The sequence below is a fragment of the Micromys minutus genome, assembly GCF_963924665.1.
Source record: "Micromys minutus genome assembly, chromosome: X".
NCBI lineage: Eukaryota > Metazoa > Chordata > Mammalia > Rodentia > Muridae > Micromys > Micromys minutus.
This window is the reverse complement of record NC_137970.1, coordinates 124,703,775-124,720,807: the sequence shown is the minus strand read 5'-3', so window position 1 is coordinate 124,720,807 and position 17,033 is coordinate 124,703,775. Positions and strand designations below refer to the sequence as shown.

The 17,033-nt window shown below is 40.4% G+C and overlaps 1 protein-coding gene and 1 pseudogene across 2 annotated transcripts; both read right to left on the bottom strand.

Annotated features, from left to right (window-relative positions):
* Window positions 1–1,660: 1,660 nt before the first annotated feature.
* LOC308415628 (cytochrome c oxidase assembly protein COX16 homolog, mitochondrial-like) lies at window positions 1,661–2,046 on the bottom strand. Its single transcript, XM_080910676.1, has one exon. It carries the CDS (start codon window positions 2,000–2,002, stop codon window positions 1,682–1,684), a length of 321 nt encoding a protein of 106 aa, XP_080766802.1. The 5' UTR covers window positions 2,003–2,046; the 3' UTR covers window positions 1,661–1,681.
* An 8,669-nt stretch (window positions 2,047–10,715) lies between these two features.
* On the bottom strand, window positions 10,716–12,053 carry LOC308414775 (serine incorporator 1-like; annotated as a pseudogene). The gene has a single exon. The product of its transcript is annotated as a serine incorporator 1-like (transcript).
* Between the last annotated feature and the right edge of the window lie 4,980 nt (window positions 12,054–17,033).

The following is a 17,033-nucleotide window of genomic DNA, read 5'->3' as shown; positions in this document are numbered from 1 at the left end:
TAACATCCACGCTATACTCATTCAGGTTGCTTTTGGCCATGAGCCATGTTAAAACAGTTGCTCTCCAGCATCTTCACAGGGAAAGGGGAGTCCTGAACAGCAGCATTGATGTGGGATTATAAGAAATCCAGTGTTGAAAAGATCAGACATTTTTGTAAGTTTTCATCAGATATTTAGACATGCCTCTCATCTCAAAACTAAAGCATAAACTGAGCACTGGGTGACGTGGAGGTTGCCAGGGGGGCTGAATAAACTCAATGAACACAAGTGAAGCCATGGGACGAGGTCTGCCTGGGGTTTGGGTGTATTTATAAGACACTAAACCACTGCTCCGTTCAGTGGACCTACTGTCACCTGGGAAAACGGAGTACGTGCTATCTTTAAAAATTGCTCTCTGAAACAAACAGCACCACAGCTTCTCTCATATTCTCATATGCAGGATCTAGATGTGTGTGTGTGTGTGTGTGTTTGTGTGTGTGTGTGTGCGCGCGCGCGCGCGAACACACACACACACGCGCGCGCGCACATGCAGGGAGTGGGGGAGAGATTTATGAAAGCAGAAAGGTTGAGAAAGGTTGAGGTAAAGAACCAGAGAGACTGATGGGAGGGAGAAGAGTAGGAACGGTGAGCATAAGATTCAATAATATATGCGTATGAAAATGTTATAATGAAACCCATTATTTTACATACTAACTTCAAAATTAATAAAAAAGAAAATATGCTTTCCTATCAAATCAAATTATTCTACACACTAGAGCAATATAATGTTGTTTTTAAAAGGAAGAAAGCAGTCTTGCTCCTCCCTAAGGATGTCAAATTGGCTCATCCCTAATATCCTTAGAGCCACGAGGATGAATGTAATTTACAAACCCCACACACCTTCAAGATGATGCTAATTAAAAATATAAGATATAATTACACACTTGCATTCTTTGCAGTAATAAACTGGAGAAAGTAGATCGATGAGAAAAGGCTTCACCTCTCAACAGGAGGACCTGTAAAACACCTATGGGATTCTTATGGAAAGGCATTTTGCCACACATTATAAAAGCCACAGAGCCATGGGACCCTTTCTGTACACTGATTTCTGAATAAATAATTTTAAGGCAATGAGAGGGGGAGGGGAAAATAATATTTAAACCTGTGACACCTGGAAACAAAGGGAGACATCATTTTATAAGACATAATCAAATCTATTCTTAATAACCATGAAAATAGACTTCCCTAAGTTTAAGTATATTAAGATGGATGATGGCTAGATGATAGATAGATGGAAAGACAGACAAGCAGGCAGATAAATAGATCTTTATTTTTTTTAAAGTCACAATTTTATTGGGGAAATCTGGATGTAAGCCTAGGATTTTCATCAGAAACCAAACTGAGGTAGCGAAAATGTTCTGGTGACTGGAAAAAGCGCATGAGTGGGTAGTAGGAAAGTAGAATGCATGGCATGTTATAAGAGCAGTCGTCACACGTCATGTAGTGGTGTGTGTGTGTGTTTATGTTCAACACTACTATTTTCATTTGCAGTAGACTGACTGGAAAGCATACAGACTTATATTTGACTTTTTAATCAAAATTTTCTGACACCATATTATTCATATTCAGGTTTCTTAGATCTTCTTACAGATTGAAGTGAGAGCATTTCATTAGAAAAAAACAAAATAAAAACTGAGCACAGTCAGGTTGTCTTAGGCTTAAGAGTTTCTGGGTTTCGTCCTTGGAGGAGTTGAGGATCTTCCCAAGGCCTCGGACCTCGAATATTCTTCCAGTTTTCGAAAGTGGAGTCCTTTATTTTCTCATACTCTGACTCTAAAGTTATTTTATTCACTTTCAATTTTTTCTCCAATTCAGGATCAATCTTGATCGTCACAGCATCATATCGGATTTGGGAAAATTCACGAAGACCAAAGGAACCTCCAACAACCAGCAGCAACATGGGAACTCCGCAGCGAAGGGTCTTGTTCTTACACAGAGCGCGGAACACAGCGGGCGCAACCATGGCAGAAGCTGCAGCCGATTTAGCTACCTCCGGAACGACCCCAGCGCGGCCCTGAATACTTCTCAGGCGAAGTTGTAGACTCAGTACTGGCTTTGGGTGCCACGTCCTCACCTGATACGCCTCCGCGGGTAAAGCGCAATCGGTTAGTTAGATAGATCTTTATAAAGACTATAAAGAATCCTTGCAAAATGGGAAGGGAATTGAGCACTCGGAGAAATGAGTTTTACAATTCAACTCTTAAAAGCATGACATAAAACAAAGTGACAAAGTAGAATTTCTGTTTTGCAGAATGAAAGAACACACACGGGAAAATGAAAAGAGAAATAACTAGAAGTGGGAATGAGCAGGAAAGCAGAGAGAGAAGGACGCAGAGCAGTGGGCAAGTGTGAGAAATACTGTGCGTGATGTCAGAACAAACGACAACATCGTCATCTCAGAAGTATGTGTAGTTAAGAAGCGTTAACAAATATCTTAAAGATAAGTTAAATGATGTATCTGAAATAATAATAATTAATAATTACCAATACTAATTCATAGCAGCTCCTCTGAACCGTATGTGTATGCTAGGCCTTCAGTGGGGACTTTTGCATATTTCCTTTCCTTTAATTGTCACAGTGGTCTTTTGAGCTGAAAATATCCCTAAAAATATCTATTTTTTACACAAGGAAGCCATAACTGTAATTACTTAATGAATTGATTACAGACACATAGCTGATGAAGAGGGGAACTGGGATTTGAACCTGGGCTCTGGACTGTTGCAAATCTTCTTTCCAGTAGGAAGACTAAGCAACATCCGGATTGGGACACAGTTCACTCTGGGAAATTGTGTTTATTGAGCTTCCTGACAGAGCCTTGGAGATAGTCCTCTCCCACCCACAGCTGCACCCAACCTCATGCCTTACAGACAAATGATCCTGAACGACTGAGACCTTACAGTCAAAGGGAGAACTTACCCAAGCTGACAGATATTTATACTTCCAGTGGTTGATGAGCTAAAATAGGAGTGTGGGTCCCAGGTCAGTTTAGGCTATACAGCAAGACCCTCTCTCAAATATAATAAAATGTAGATTAAAATAAAAGAAGCTAAATAATAATTATTTTATAATCTGTGTATAAAACAATTTCATTTATAGAAAACTTGGAACGCAATCTATTAGAAATAACAACCTGGAAAGAACCCAGATGTCCTTCAGAAGATGAATGGATACAAAAATTGTGGTATATTTACACAATGGAGTACTACTCAGCCACCAGAAACAATGACTTGATCAAATTCTTAAGAAAATGGCTGCATCTAGAGAATATCATCCTGAGTGAGATAACCCAGTCACAAAAGAACAGACATGATATGCAGTCACTGATAATGGGATGCTAACCCCAGAGGCTCAGACTGCCCCAGAAACAACTCACAGACTGTGTGAAGTTCAAGAAATAAAGAAAACAAAACAAAAAAATCTTTACACAACAAGAAAACTTTGACTATTTTCATGTTACATTTTGTTATGCATGTACTTTGTGCTCATTGTAACTATTGGGTTTTCGATGCATACTCTCAAACCTTTAAAAAGATCAAGTACTGACTATTCATATAGATGTATGTAAAAATTATTTTAAAATCTGAAAAAAAAAGTACTGACAAAAATGTATTGTATAATTTTACGCAAAAAAAAATGCTTGAAATCTGTACATTTATCTTTGTTTTGTAAAATAAAGATGTAAAAAAAAAAAAAAAAGAAATAACAACCAGTTCAGTAAAGTTTGCTGGACCCAGAATCTCATTCATAATATCTTCAAAATGGGAATCTAGAATAAGTTTAACAGAGTATGGAAATCTGCAGCATTTGTGAAAGCAACCAAAGAAGATTCAAGTAAATGAAAAGAAATCTCAAGCTAGCTGAGGAGACAGATGACAGAGCATTTTCGGAACAGATTTCTAGTGTCTGACAGGCTGCGTAGGTTGTCAGCTCTTCCAGCAGAAAGGTTCTCAAAGGTTGTATTATAAGATACATATTGTTTAGGGTTTCAGGGGTTTTGTGGTGGTGGTGGTGATGCTTTTGGTTTCAGTTTTTTGAAACAAGTTCTCTCTATATAGTCTTGGCTAGGTTGGAGCTCACGGTGATCTGTCTGTCTCTCCCCCCTGAGTGCTGGGATTAAAGGCCTGCACCACCATGCCTGGCCTTAAAAGTTGATTTTTGATGTAGAAACACTATAGCTTTTGAATCACAATTTATTATTTTTATGAAGGTAAAATAAGTTTGAATGCCTTTCTTAAACTCTTCTTTTTACCTTCCCACACGTATGTAGCATATGTGTAGCTCGCTCTACATGTGGGTCCTGAACAACTAGACTGGGGCCTGTCCCAAAAGCTGTTGCCTGTCTGTGGGGTATGCTCTTCTAGCTGGGCTGCCTTGTCTGGCCTCAGTGGGAGAGGAAAAGCATAGCCTAGCAGAGACTTAATGTGCCAGGGTGGGGGGGATACCCAGGGCCCCCACCCTCTCAGAGAAGAAGGGGAGGGGTTCTGAGAAGGATTGTGGTAGGGATGCCTGGAGTGGCATGTAAAGTGAATAAGTAACAATTTTTAGTATTTATCTTTAAACAACCTGTTTTCATTTATATATTCAATTTTATCACATTTGTATAATAAAATTAATATCATATAAGACTTTATAAACTTCTAATAGCCTAAATATAAATTTGTATAATTTAAATTATACTTTTTTGAGAAATTGTATTTCCTGAATTAAACATTTTTGTATAGAATTATAGAATTATAGAAAAATTGATTACTTTATAATATCTATTTTATTTTTAATTTTTTTCATTAAAAAATAAAACAATAATCTCTTGAGATTATTTTAGAAAAAATGGCACAACCCTGATTTAAATTTTTAAAATTTTTACTGGCATATACTAGTTGAACAAAAAAATTAGTTTTTTTATAATCTATTAATGTATTTAAGTTTATTTCATTTTACTCCATTTATATATTATATATATATCATATATCTGATTAACATGTTGAAAATGAAGGTTAATAAAATTTTATGATAGTTTAATCTCACAGGGGAGCCAGAAGGCAGAGCAATACCTAGATGGAGGTCCTAGGAAGTTCTTAGGTTAGATGACAGGGGTCATAGGTATTTATTATACCCCTAAAAGTAATAATTGTTACAGTCACCTCTGGCTTGTCTACTTTGGGGGGGAAGCCTACTGATTCTATGGACCAGAAAGGAGGAAGAGAGCTCGGCATTTTCAGTACTGATTTCTCACCTACAACCCGAATACAATCCGAATGTGGCTTTTCTCAATCCATCATGCTTCCAGTAATACAACACTTCGTGAACAAGAGCAAACTAGATCAACTTTCTACAGTTAGAGATTGTTGACATTGTTCCAAGGAGTAATCACATTTCTGCCTAGAAGGGAAAACTTGATGGATAGCAGCAATGACATACGTGCTAAGGACATTGTCCTGTGGCTACCTGGGTAATGGCTTGACATTTAATTAGAGGACCAGAAAGCATCTTTCTCCTTTTCCTTCACTAATTCACAACATACTTGAGAGAGAAATTACGTATACTAAATATACAGTTTAATTTATTTGAGTAGTGCTTCATTTACTCACGCTGCTGGATGTCAGATGTCAACCTTGCATGTAATTTATAAAAACCCCTTTGATGTTCAAGAACATTTTTAAAACCAGTTTGATCCATTTTACAAAATCTTACTATGATTTACAAACATCTCTGATGCTTAAACACAATAATATTCAAAGTCCCACCTTTCCGAAATAACCTACATTCATAAATCAGAGATAAAATTAATTGATCAAGCAAGAACACAGACTGCTATCAGAACTATTTATCTCATGTTCCCAATGGTTCCAAAGCACTTGCTGAACATTTGCGTCAGCTTTGAGTAGATTTTCTGTAGCCTTCTTCTGACCTGTCTACTAGCCACCGCAGCTCTCGGAAAATAGAAGGCCCAAGCTCATTTGTCAGGTTATTGATTACATAGCATCTGCAGGTTGCCCAACAGGTGCACACACTATGAAAGAGAACCAAATATTGATTCCATTGTCAGATTCACCTCAGCAGTGGGAAGAGTTGTGTACATATCTACCAAGCACAGAGTGATGTGCAGAAAGGGCAGAGCAGATGATTTTTTGGTCCTTAAACTCCTTAACCTCCCTTGTAGCCCACCACCCACAAGGGGTAGTGGAAAAGAAAAGATACAGGGAAGTGGACCTGTTTAGAAAGGTTCTTTGGAGCAACTCCTGCTTGTGTTGTCTGGAAATCAGAAGTTCAGGTCAGCAGGAGTGGCATCTTGATCTACTCACAAACACCTCACAGATACACCAGCAGTCCAATTTGGTAGAGTTAAAATAGCAAACACGAATCAACAGGAATGCCACACTTAGCAGAGACAGCCAGGTCTCGGTCTGTCACACCATCCAACCAACTTTCCAAAGAACCCTTCAGTTTCCACTTCAGTGCTCATAATCATTCCAAGGAGGGATAAATTACTGAAAACAGTGGGCTCGGGGAAGGCCTGATAGAAGTAACATTTAACATGGGTCTTGGAAACATGGAAAACATGACAAGTCAATTTGAAAGCAAAAGGAGAGACACAAGCATAATTCCAACCTCTATTAAATAATACTAGTTGCTCAATATATTTTGGCTAAAAAAAAAATCTGAGTGAAGGTATATAAAATAAACCCAAGTGCATACAGTCAATCCAGTCACAGCATTGGAAAGCTATGGACTGGATGCAGCACACACCTTTAATCACACCACTTCAGAGACACTCAGATCGATGAATCAGCCTGGTCTACAGAGCAAGTTGCAGGATAGTCAGGACTACAGAGAAAAACACTGTCTTAGAGAGAGGGAGGGAGAGAGAGAAGAAGGGAAGGGTCCAGTGAGAGGGAGAGGAACAGTATACAGAGAAAGAAGGAGAGGGGAATAGAAAGAAAGAAGAAAAGGCAGACAAAGAACTGACATCTTTTTCCCCCTAAGACCTAGAGAATTGATGTTTTGGGGCAAAATGCTGACAATCAAAAATTTGCCAAAAGCAATTGGCACTGAGTTTTTTTTTTTAATTGGATTTTTAAACTTACATTTAAAAAGTTATCCCCTTTCTCAGATTCTCCTGTGTAAAACCCCTATCCCATCTCCCAGCCCCCTGCTTCTATGAGGGTTCTCCCCCATTCACCTACCCACCACACCCCACCTCCCTGACTTGACATTCCCTTACACTGGGGCATCACAGGACTTAGGGGTTTCTTCTCCCACTGATACCCAACAAGGCCATCCTCTGCTACATATGCAGCTGGAGCCATGGGTCCGTCCATGTGTAGTCTTTGGATAGCAGCTTAGTGCCTGGGAGATCTGATTGGTTAATATTGAGTTCTTATGGGGTTGTAAACCCCTTCAGTTCCTTCAGTACTTTCTCTAACTCATCCATTCTGGACCCCTTTCTCAATTCAACGGTTGATGCGAGCATCTGCCTCTGTATCAGTAAGGCTCTGGCAGAGACTCTCAGGAGACATCCATATCAGGCTCCTGTCAGAAGGCACTTCTTGGCATCCACAATAGTGTCTGGGTTTGGTTACTGTATATGGGATGGATCCCCGGGTGGGGCAGTCTGTGGATGGCCTTTCCTTCAGTCTCTGCTCCACTCTTTGTCTCTGTATTTGCTCCTGTTGCACTGAGTTCTTAATAATAGTAAGGCACCATTCTAGTTTGGTTCCCATTGTCATGAAAAATGACTGACTAAAACTATCTTGGGAGAAAGGGGCTTATTTTGACTTGCATCTTATAATCTATCATCCAGGAAAGTTGGGGCAGGAACTCAAGATAGGAACCTGGAGGTAGGAACTGATGCAGAAACCATTGAGAAGAGATGCTTGCTGGTTTGCTCCCCATGGTGTTTTATCACAGTAATAGAGAAGTAGCTAAGAAAAAGAAAGTGCCACCAAAACCCACTGGAGGATGAAGAATATCACCAGCCCACAAGAAAGAGCTCTAATTCTATGATGATAACCTGGAAGGCTTCTTAGACACAAGGACAAGAGGAAGGAATAGCATCCACGCTGGGGTGTGGTGTGGTGGGGGTACACTGAGAAGTCAGTGATGGCTATCCAACTTCAAGTGTCTCAGTCAAACCAGGTGATTGTTGGGGTCAGGGGAGTGGGAGAAAGGAGGAAGGGAGGGAGGGAGGGAGTGAGGACAAGGACAAGCATGTAGAAATACAGCAAGCTGTGCAGTACATCATAAGCTAAGAAAGATGTTGGAGTTTTTCCTGTAGGCAGTGGGTAGCCAAATTAAGTTTATAGTGAGACAAATTTCACAATCAAGACGGGAGACTTCCCAAAGGTGAAACTCAGCACTGTTGACTTCAAGTGCTGTTAATTTCCCTTACACTTCACAACTCTGACACTCTGATGCTTGTCTTGGCTTCAGACTGGAAGGTCAGTTTCTTAGGTGTAATTATGCTCCTTGCATTTATATCTGCCCCTATGCATTCATGTGTTCAAGCCTCCCATAGAAGTGTCTTAATTTGCCTATGACTTTACACTGGAGTCCAGGTTCTTTTGTGACAAACTACTGAGCTAGAGGAACACAGGGCTAGATCACAGAAAATGCCCTCAGCAGCCAGTGAGGTCATGGCCAGAGTCACTGGGAACCTGCAAATCCAGGGTCAGTCAGTAATCATTAGCTGGACTCTCTGCTCTAAGTAATCGATGGGAGGCTGAGTGATCACCATAACTGCAGTCTGGTGGAAGCCTATACACCATCAAAGAGAGGAGGAGGGCCCAGAGTGGGCTCCAGGAAACCAGCAAGGACACCGGGGCTAAAAGTGTAGAAGGGTGTGGTGATGAATGAGGGCCTGGACCGACAGTCACAAGCTCAGTCCTGGAGCATTCCTGCCGCGTGTGCACAGAGACAGAAAACAGTCAGTGGCTTCCAACAACGGCCTGGGCCAGGAATGAGGAGAAGGTACCTTTCCCCCGTGGCAGGTGGAATTCTGTTGATGATTGATTGGAATTCTTCCCAAAGGAGGAATTAACCAAATACCCCAGTAAAGCCATTCAGAAGCGATGCAATATCATAGTTTCCTTTAAGAAGTCAACTCTGTGGAGATTCTCACAGAGGTGATTTGTTGTGGTTGGAAAGACAGGGACATTTTCCAAATTTTAGTCTGAGAAGCGGAACACATTAGTGCTGAGCAGGAACTTAAAACAAATGTTGTGTGTTAAACACCTCTCACATAAAAGATCTCAATCTCTCTCTGTCTCTCTGTTTCTCTGTCTCTGTTTCTCTCTCTCTCTCTCTCTCTCTCTCTCTCTGTGTGTGTGTGTGTGTGTGTGTGTGTGTGTGTGTGTGTTGTGGATGTAGATGATGAAACTAGAGATGACACCATGACAAGGGAAAAGAGGTTTTTTTGTGACAAGCATGTGATGTGAAAGCACAGGGACAAACCTTGAGTCAAAAACTTACTTTGTGACTACTTTGGAAACAGAGAAGATGCTTGCCTTCAGTCAGTTGTTAAGCCTGGGAACACTTATGTAGAGATCATGCATGGTCTCGAAGATTTGTGTCTCTCTTCACAGGCTAGAAAGTCAGGGAGATAGTTCCATCCCACTTTACTTCTGGGAAATGCAGTCACTGTAGTATTCAGAAAGTTCATTGCGGGACAAGTTAATCACTTTCTTAGTTTTGCTCCCTATTTCTGTGATGAAATATGCTGACAGAAGCAGCTTAAGGGAGAAAGGTATGTTTCCAGGACATAGTCCATCAGTGCAGGAAAGTCAAGGCAGCACGAACTTACTATATCCACAGGTAGTTGTATCCATAGTCAAGAGCAGAAACTAATGAATTAGTGAAACCATGCTAGTGCTAGGCTCACTTTCTCTGCTCTTTTCCCATTCAATTAATTTAATTAATTATTAATTTTACATACCAATTGTAGCCTCACTTTCTTCCAACCCCCCCCCCAAACGTCCCCTTCCCCTTCCTCCTCTATCTCCATCTCTGAGAAGGGTAAGGTCTCCTCTGGGTACCAAAGCACACTGATACCCCAAGTCATTGTAAGACTAGGTACATCCTCTCCCACTGAGGCCAGCCAAGAGAGCCCAGTTAGGGGACCAAGATCCACAGGTATGGAGAACCAGGGAGAGAGGGCCTGGAGAATGAATGGAATTCAGCAAAGGCAGGCATCTGGACCTAGTAAGAAAAGATTCTGACAAAATTAAAGTGACATACAGTTTTCAGACAACTATCTTGTGGCTTATTTACATAATTTTAAAACAGCTATTTGCATTCGTAGTCCTCTGTAAGGCAACAACACATCGAGTATTTCAAAAGGCAGCCATACACTTAATTAATGTTTCTGAAATAGCGTAAGTTCTAACACAATTTTGAAACCCAATTGTCAAGAACTTTTGCTTGCAGTTTTAATACTATATGTACAGATCAGATGATATATCAATATCCATCTTCCCTAGTTTGCCACCATATTCAAATTTCTCCCTTTGCAATTTATATCATCAATATACTTAGCAAAGAACATGGATAAAATGGCAGAGTAAATCTATTTCATGCAAGAGAAAAACTGTTACAACACACAAACAACTTTACAAAAATTGGGAATACTGTTACTGTCAAATAAACAATGGCCAGAGTGGGACTCATGCCAGGCACCCCACTTAGTCAAAATCCCGATTTGTAAGAACAAGTGGTGCTGCCAGTGTCCAAACATACAGCACAATGCCAATCCAGCTGGAAAAGATCTTCACCCAGACTGCTGTCCACTGACTCTTCATCTCACTGGAAGGATCATATCTGTACCAGTTGGTGAGCGTCATCATGATGTAAAGCGAAGCCAGGAAGAGCATGAAGTGAAAGAAGGAGTAACTGTAAATGACACCATTGGCACCGTCCCAGTGACCCATCACATCTGCCATTCCCATCCTCTATTAATGCTGACTCATCACTTGTTAGAGTCAGCTTATTAACATGACTTATTACCATGTTGTTGGAGGTACGGACGCTCGAATAAAACACACACAGCAGAAAGAGAACGAGTCCTATAATTCCTAGAGGATGCCACCACTGAACAGACCGCCCACCCTTTGGGATAGGGCTTGTGGTATTGAAGCCAATGATGCTTAGTAGACTTGGATTGCCATTTGTTTCTGGTTCGTTGGTCATAGCAGACCATGTCAAATACATTGTGTAGACTGTAATTACTGAAGACTGTACCAAGCCAGATCTTGGTTGTGATTCCTGGATCTTGGGCAGTACAGACATCACAGACGCGCCAGTGCGGAGGAGCATGTTGGCACTGATGAGTGCCTTGTTTTCTGAACAGCTGGCTGGGTGAGTACAGGAGACAAAGACTAGGACGATGGCAACTAAGGACAACCAATAATTCAGAGCTGTAGCTGACAGCAGGGCTGCGTACCAACATCTTCAGTTCCCTTCTTCCATTTTTTTCAACCCATGATTCATTCCAAGAATGGGCAAAATCCATAAGTAAGACCCGTGGTATAACTTAAAACAAAAGGTGCCTGCCATGCCCACATAAAACCACACAGCTGTAAAGTGCCTTCTGGGATGAAGAATGCGCCAATAATAATTGCAAATGCTGTAGCAAATTTAAAGAACCAGAATCCGTTGTGGACCGCGGCTCTAGGGTCACTGCTGCTCTTCACTTTGATCATTAGTAAAGAGAGGAGAAGGTAGAACATGGCCAGGCCAAAGCACAGGCGATACACAGCTTTGTAGCCAACCACAATATTGCAAGGAACAACACCTTTCCCATTCTCACAGAACCCAGGAATCTTACTCAGTTATTCTTCCATTCCTGGAATTAACATTACACAAGCTACGAATACTCCAACAAGCAAGAAAAGTGTGAAGATCAATCTAGTCACAGTGGAGTTGTTCCCACTAGGGCAGCATCAGCACAGCAAACACAGGGCGCTGCCACACAAACACGGAATCCAGCTCGCCACGGAGCACAGCCCCAAAACGCTCCCCATCGTCGCCGCGTCTCCAGCTCAGCGCGTGCCGACAAGATGGAGACGTTATGCAATGTCTATCATTCATTCTATGCACTAAAGGTGATTACAGGACTTACACATAGAGCAAGGTGGTAGATGCCTTTGAAAAGCAGCTTCGGACTCCATATATGAACCAGCTTGCCGAGTTATGAATCTCTTGAATAAGTAAGACAGTTGCCCCAGGATTAGAGATCTCCTTTTTGTTGGATATATTCAGCCTAAGGTCGTTCTGGAAATGTATCGGCGGAGATCTGGATGCAATCTTAAGTACCACCAATGAATAAAAGTAGAACAAGCTGGGCATGGTGGCACATTGTAAGACCAATGTGTTGGAGACTGAAGCAACAGGATTTCTGTGAGTTCAAGGCCAGCATAAGTTACATAGTGAGATCTTGTTTCAAAACAGAAATGTCCACATTGTTCATTCATGTAAGCTCCCTTTTATTACGGAGCTTTTTCTTTTTATGACTTCACTTGGGAAGCAACAGTAGAGTGTAACTTTGAAGCTTAGAAATAGAACTCATTTCAATCAACAACTACAAAATTGAGAAATTTGCTTTTACACCACATAAGAAACACTAAATCAAGATATTCATGAATTAATTGTCTTAGTGCCGTAAATTACTGGAAAACACAGTAATCCTGAGAATGCCTTGATAAGATGCTAACAGTGCAAGCCCACTGCCCCACTCCCATCCCTCCATTCCGGAATTCTTAAAGAATTCCAGTCTATTATCAGCACAGTTTAAAGGCTAATGAAGAAACAATCTTTTTGTAAAGAAACAAAACAGAGTTTGAAAGCAGGTCCAGGAGAATACAAGAGGAAACACTTGGCTCTGTGAAAGGCAAACTTTCCTATGCACATTCATTTTTTTTCTCTTTTAAATACCATACGTTGCTTCGCAACCTAAAGCCTAGGCTTTCAATGCCTGTGTTGTAAGCAGCACTTTCTGAAATGCACCATGTGTGGTTGGCTGGTGCAGTTTAGGAGGACGCACACTAAGAAAGCAGACACTCAAAGGAGAGGCAAAGCAATTTTATTCCGTTTGCCAGGCTTCTGCATAGAGCCCAAGCTTACTCTCAAGTAGATCTTATATTAATTTGTGCAAAAACTGCTTTGCAGGCCAACTGTGGAAAGTGAGCTCAGAAAAGAGAAAAAAAGCCCTGTTGCCAGAAGCCCTTATCAAAGTGTGATATCCATGGTACTGAAAAAAGGGCTATTTCATAGGGGACAAAACAGTGCTAATTCATCAAGTCTCAAGAAGAAAGAGAGGGATGAGAATCCTGTCCATGATATTGAAAAGCCTTATAGGGAAGACTGTTTCTCTCACCCTCAACATTCTTTAGTTGCTTGTGATTATGTAATGATCAACCCTGAAAATGTACATGCAAATAACATTATACAGGCTGCACAGGTTGTACTTATGTGTGTAGGAATGTGCACACACACACTTGCACACAAACATGCCTGCATGCACATGCACATGCATGTATGCACTTGTTCACACACACACATACATGTACCATTAATTAATGAAAAAAAGGCCATGAATTTGAAAGAGAGAAGAGATTGGTATATGGGAAGCTTTGAAGGAAAGAAGAGAAAGAAAGAGATGATGTATTATAATTTCATTACAAAGATAATTTTAAAAGTTCTACTATGACCATAGGCAAGTCATTTCATGTTTTCCCAAGGGTCAAGTTGAGATTACAAACCCTACCTTGTCTATAGAGCACAAAGCAATTGCTGGTAGCACTGGAGACTGTTGTCATGCCGATTTTCTGTGATCGAGTTACTACAGACAGAGCACGGTTAGCACACTGGGCTCTTGGTTATTCACCTTATGTCACGAGTACACTCTGACCATAGTAATGGGGAAATTTTATCTACAGTACTGAATGAGGAGAGCTGATGGTAGGTATCATTTATCTCTTTAAATACCACTATAGGAACCTAGAGTCAGGCTTCATGTCACTTGCTAGTCTGTTTTTTGTTTGTTTGTTTGTTTGTTTGTTTTTTGCAATGACCACGTCTGTCTTTTTTGCTACCTTTTGTAATTATTGTTATGCATAAACCACAAAAACATTCTGATTGATTGATAGATTTTCATACCTTCTATCAATATGCCAATGTGGTACTGTCCTGGGTTAACCTTAATCTCTGACACAAGATAGTGTGACATTTCTTATTTGAATGTGACAATTGCTCACATTGTGTTGCTGTACTTGTTACCCACACTCATTTCTAGTCTATGGCATGCAAAGGGTGTGGCTACATAGAAAGATCATCGATCTTAAGAATGCAATGGTTTTATGTTAGAGATCAAGAGGATGTGGTTGGAAGCTGTGTTGTTCTGTACATTATGCAATAGCAAACAATACATTGAATATGGTGAAGAAAATGAAGCACTATTTGGGTATCTCTATGTATTCCCTGGAAGTTCGTGGTCATCCTCAATAATGTATAGTAATGATGCCTTGGATGGTCGCCTGGAAGCTGGTGTTTGCAGGTGTTCCAATAGGTAGCAGAAGCTTCATAAATTACATTGTGGCTATCATGAAGTTAACAGCACAGAGAAATGCAGAGCCAAGAAGGTGCTGATTCTTCTGGTAAAAGTTGGTGCTAAAAAGCTATGGCAGTGTGCATGACAACACTAGCACTTTCTCTTCCCTTTAGTGGGAGACAGACTGTTAGCTACCCTTGTTGCACTGGACAATATTGAGCAGGAAGAAATGCTTCTGAGCAGGAAGACGTGGGGCCCAAATCCTACATGAAGTTATATATGTACTGATTACACAGCAAGTACACATGTCATGCTTCCTCTTGCCTTGTCTTGCTAACTGAACAGTCTACACCCCAGGTAGGCCTATGGGTTTTGTTATGCATTTTCTCATGAAAATGTCATTTACAGATTCACTGGGTAAAGTGTGTGTGTGTGTGTGTGTGTGTGTGTGTGTGTGTGTGTGTGTGTGTGTGTTGTATGCAAGTACCTACAGAAATCAGAAGAAGGTTCATATTCCCTAGAACTTAAGTTACAGGTGTTTGTAAGCCACCCAACATAGGTATTGGAAACTGAATTCCACTCCTCTTTACCTTTGAGCCATCTTTATAGATCTTCAGCTGCCTATTTTAAAAAAAAGTCAAATGTCTCAATTTCTTCACTCTGATATTCTGAGGTAGTATATGTGGACAAATGTTCAAATCAACCCACTTCCCCTGAGCTTGTCTTCAAGGCTTCATGGAGTAAAGATCCCATCATCTACTTTTGGGGACCCCCATATATTCACCAACCTCAACTAGGCTTCCTATTTCAGTTTCATGGTTATATCCTTAAAGATCTGCCTACTCCAAGCCTTTGAGCGCTGTCCTTACTGAATGATCTGGTTCTCTGCTTTGCAACAGAAATAGATGTCTCTGCTTGAACATTCCCTTCATGTGCAGACAGTCAAGCTGTGAACCTATACACCCACTTCTTCATTGTACTTTCATCTGTCTAATGCAGTCCTGGGGGCCCTGAAACATCTGCTTTCCAAGACCCTTTCTTTGCATTATCTTTTCACTGCCTTGTTTTGTCAAACAGCATTTTCAACAGATATTTTTCTGGTCTTCAAGCTTCACACTCATGTTCGCCTATTTCCCAAGTTCATCCATGTTCATTTGCAGTTCCCTTAAGAGAATTATCTAAATTATTTCTTTTCTGCCTTACCACTGACTCCTAGACACCTATAAAAGTATGTTTCTACCTCCACCACCCCATCAAGATGTTCTACAAAATGTTACCAGTGACTTCCTTGTTTGAAGAAACTCCTCAAATCACATGGACTATTGCTGTTATTGCCTCTTAGAACTTGAAGTTAAGACCCTGTTGCTGAAGAAACCACATCCTGTTGATAGAGAAACGGGAGAAATTGAGCCTCAACTGAGTGGAAGCTCTTTCCTGAGGATTGGATTTCATAGTATTGGAAGATGCCATGTAAGCTGCCAAGAGAGAAAAGCAATCAAATGTAATGTCTATAAACGACAATGACCAGAATAGCAAGCTATCTCCAAAGGACATTTTTATTCCCATTTTCCTCCATCTCCCAAGATTGACTCTCTTTTCCCTCTGAAAACATTGTTGCTTTCCTTTCTGTGATAGGAGTGAGAGCGCACCAGACTCAGTAGCTGAAGGTGAGGTGCTTCTAAGTCCAGAGTGCAGTGATGAAGACAAAGATTACACAAGTACTTGGATGTGGCGATCCAGAAGAAAGATAAGCACAGTGAAAATGATAGGAATCCAACAACAAATGTCTCTCAGAGTTCTTTGGAGAAAATAGAATAATACATGTAATCTCAGGTGTCAGTACACCAATGGAACTCTGAATTTAAAGACAGCTGTATGGATATTTAAAGTCTCTCATAGACATCACCAAGATTACTATGCTAGTGATGGATGGTAGGTGGGGTTTTGAACTCTATTTGCTACAAGTTTTATATAATTGTAACATTGACTCAATCAGTCACTTTGTTGTTCCACCAAATTCTTCCCACCTCTATGTTAACTTTTTCTTTGATCTGGTAAGAGACCCTATTTAGCATGCATGCCAGAGACTTTCAGAAGGCCAGTGATTTGTAAATTTTAAGATTCCTTAGGGTATTTATGAAATGTGAACAAAATTATACTACCTAATAGAAGCATTTCAGTACAGGAAGTTGAAGCTTTCAATGTACTTGACTCATGTCTATTACATAATTTCTACTAAATAAATGCTCACATAATTGAATCTAATTCATTCCCACCTCTTATTGGAGTATTTTTCCTTTTAACAAAGGTTTTCTATTATGGGAACAGTAATTAGCAAAATCATAAAAAGACAAAACAATGAATATGTAAAATTCTAGTGCTAGCACTGAGTGTGCCACTTTGGAGACAGGAACATGGGCCCTTGTTAATTTCTATATCACACATTTTCTTTAGA

What these genes read in the sequence shown, in the direction of transcription:
- LOC308415628 (XM_080910676.1), bottom strand. Translation starts at nt 2,002, where the DNA reads ATGGTTGCGCCCGCTGTGTTCCGCGCTCTGTGTAAGAACAAGACCCTT.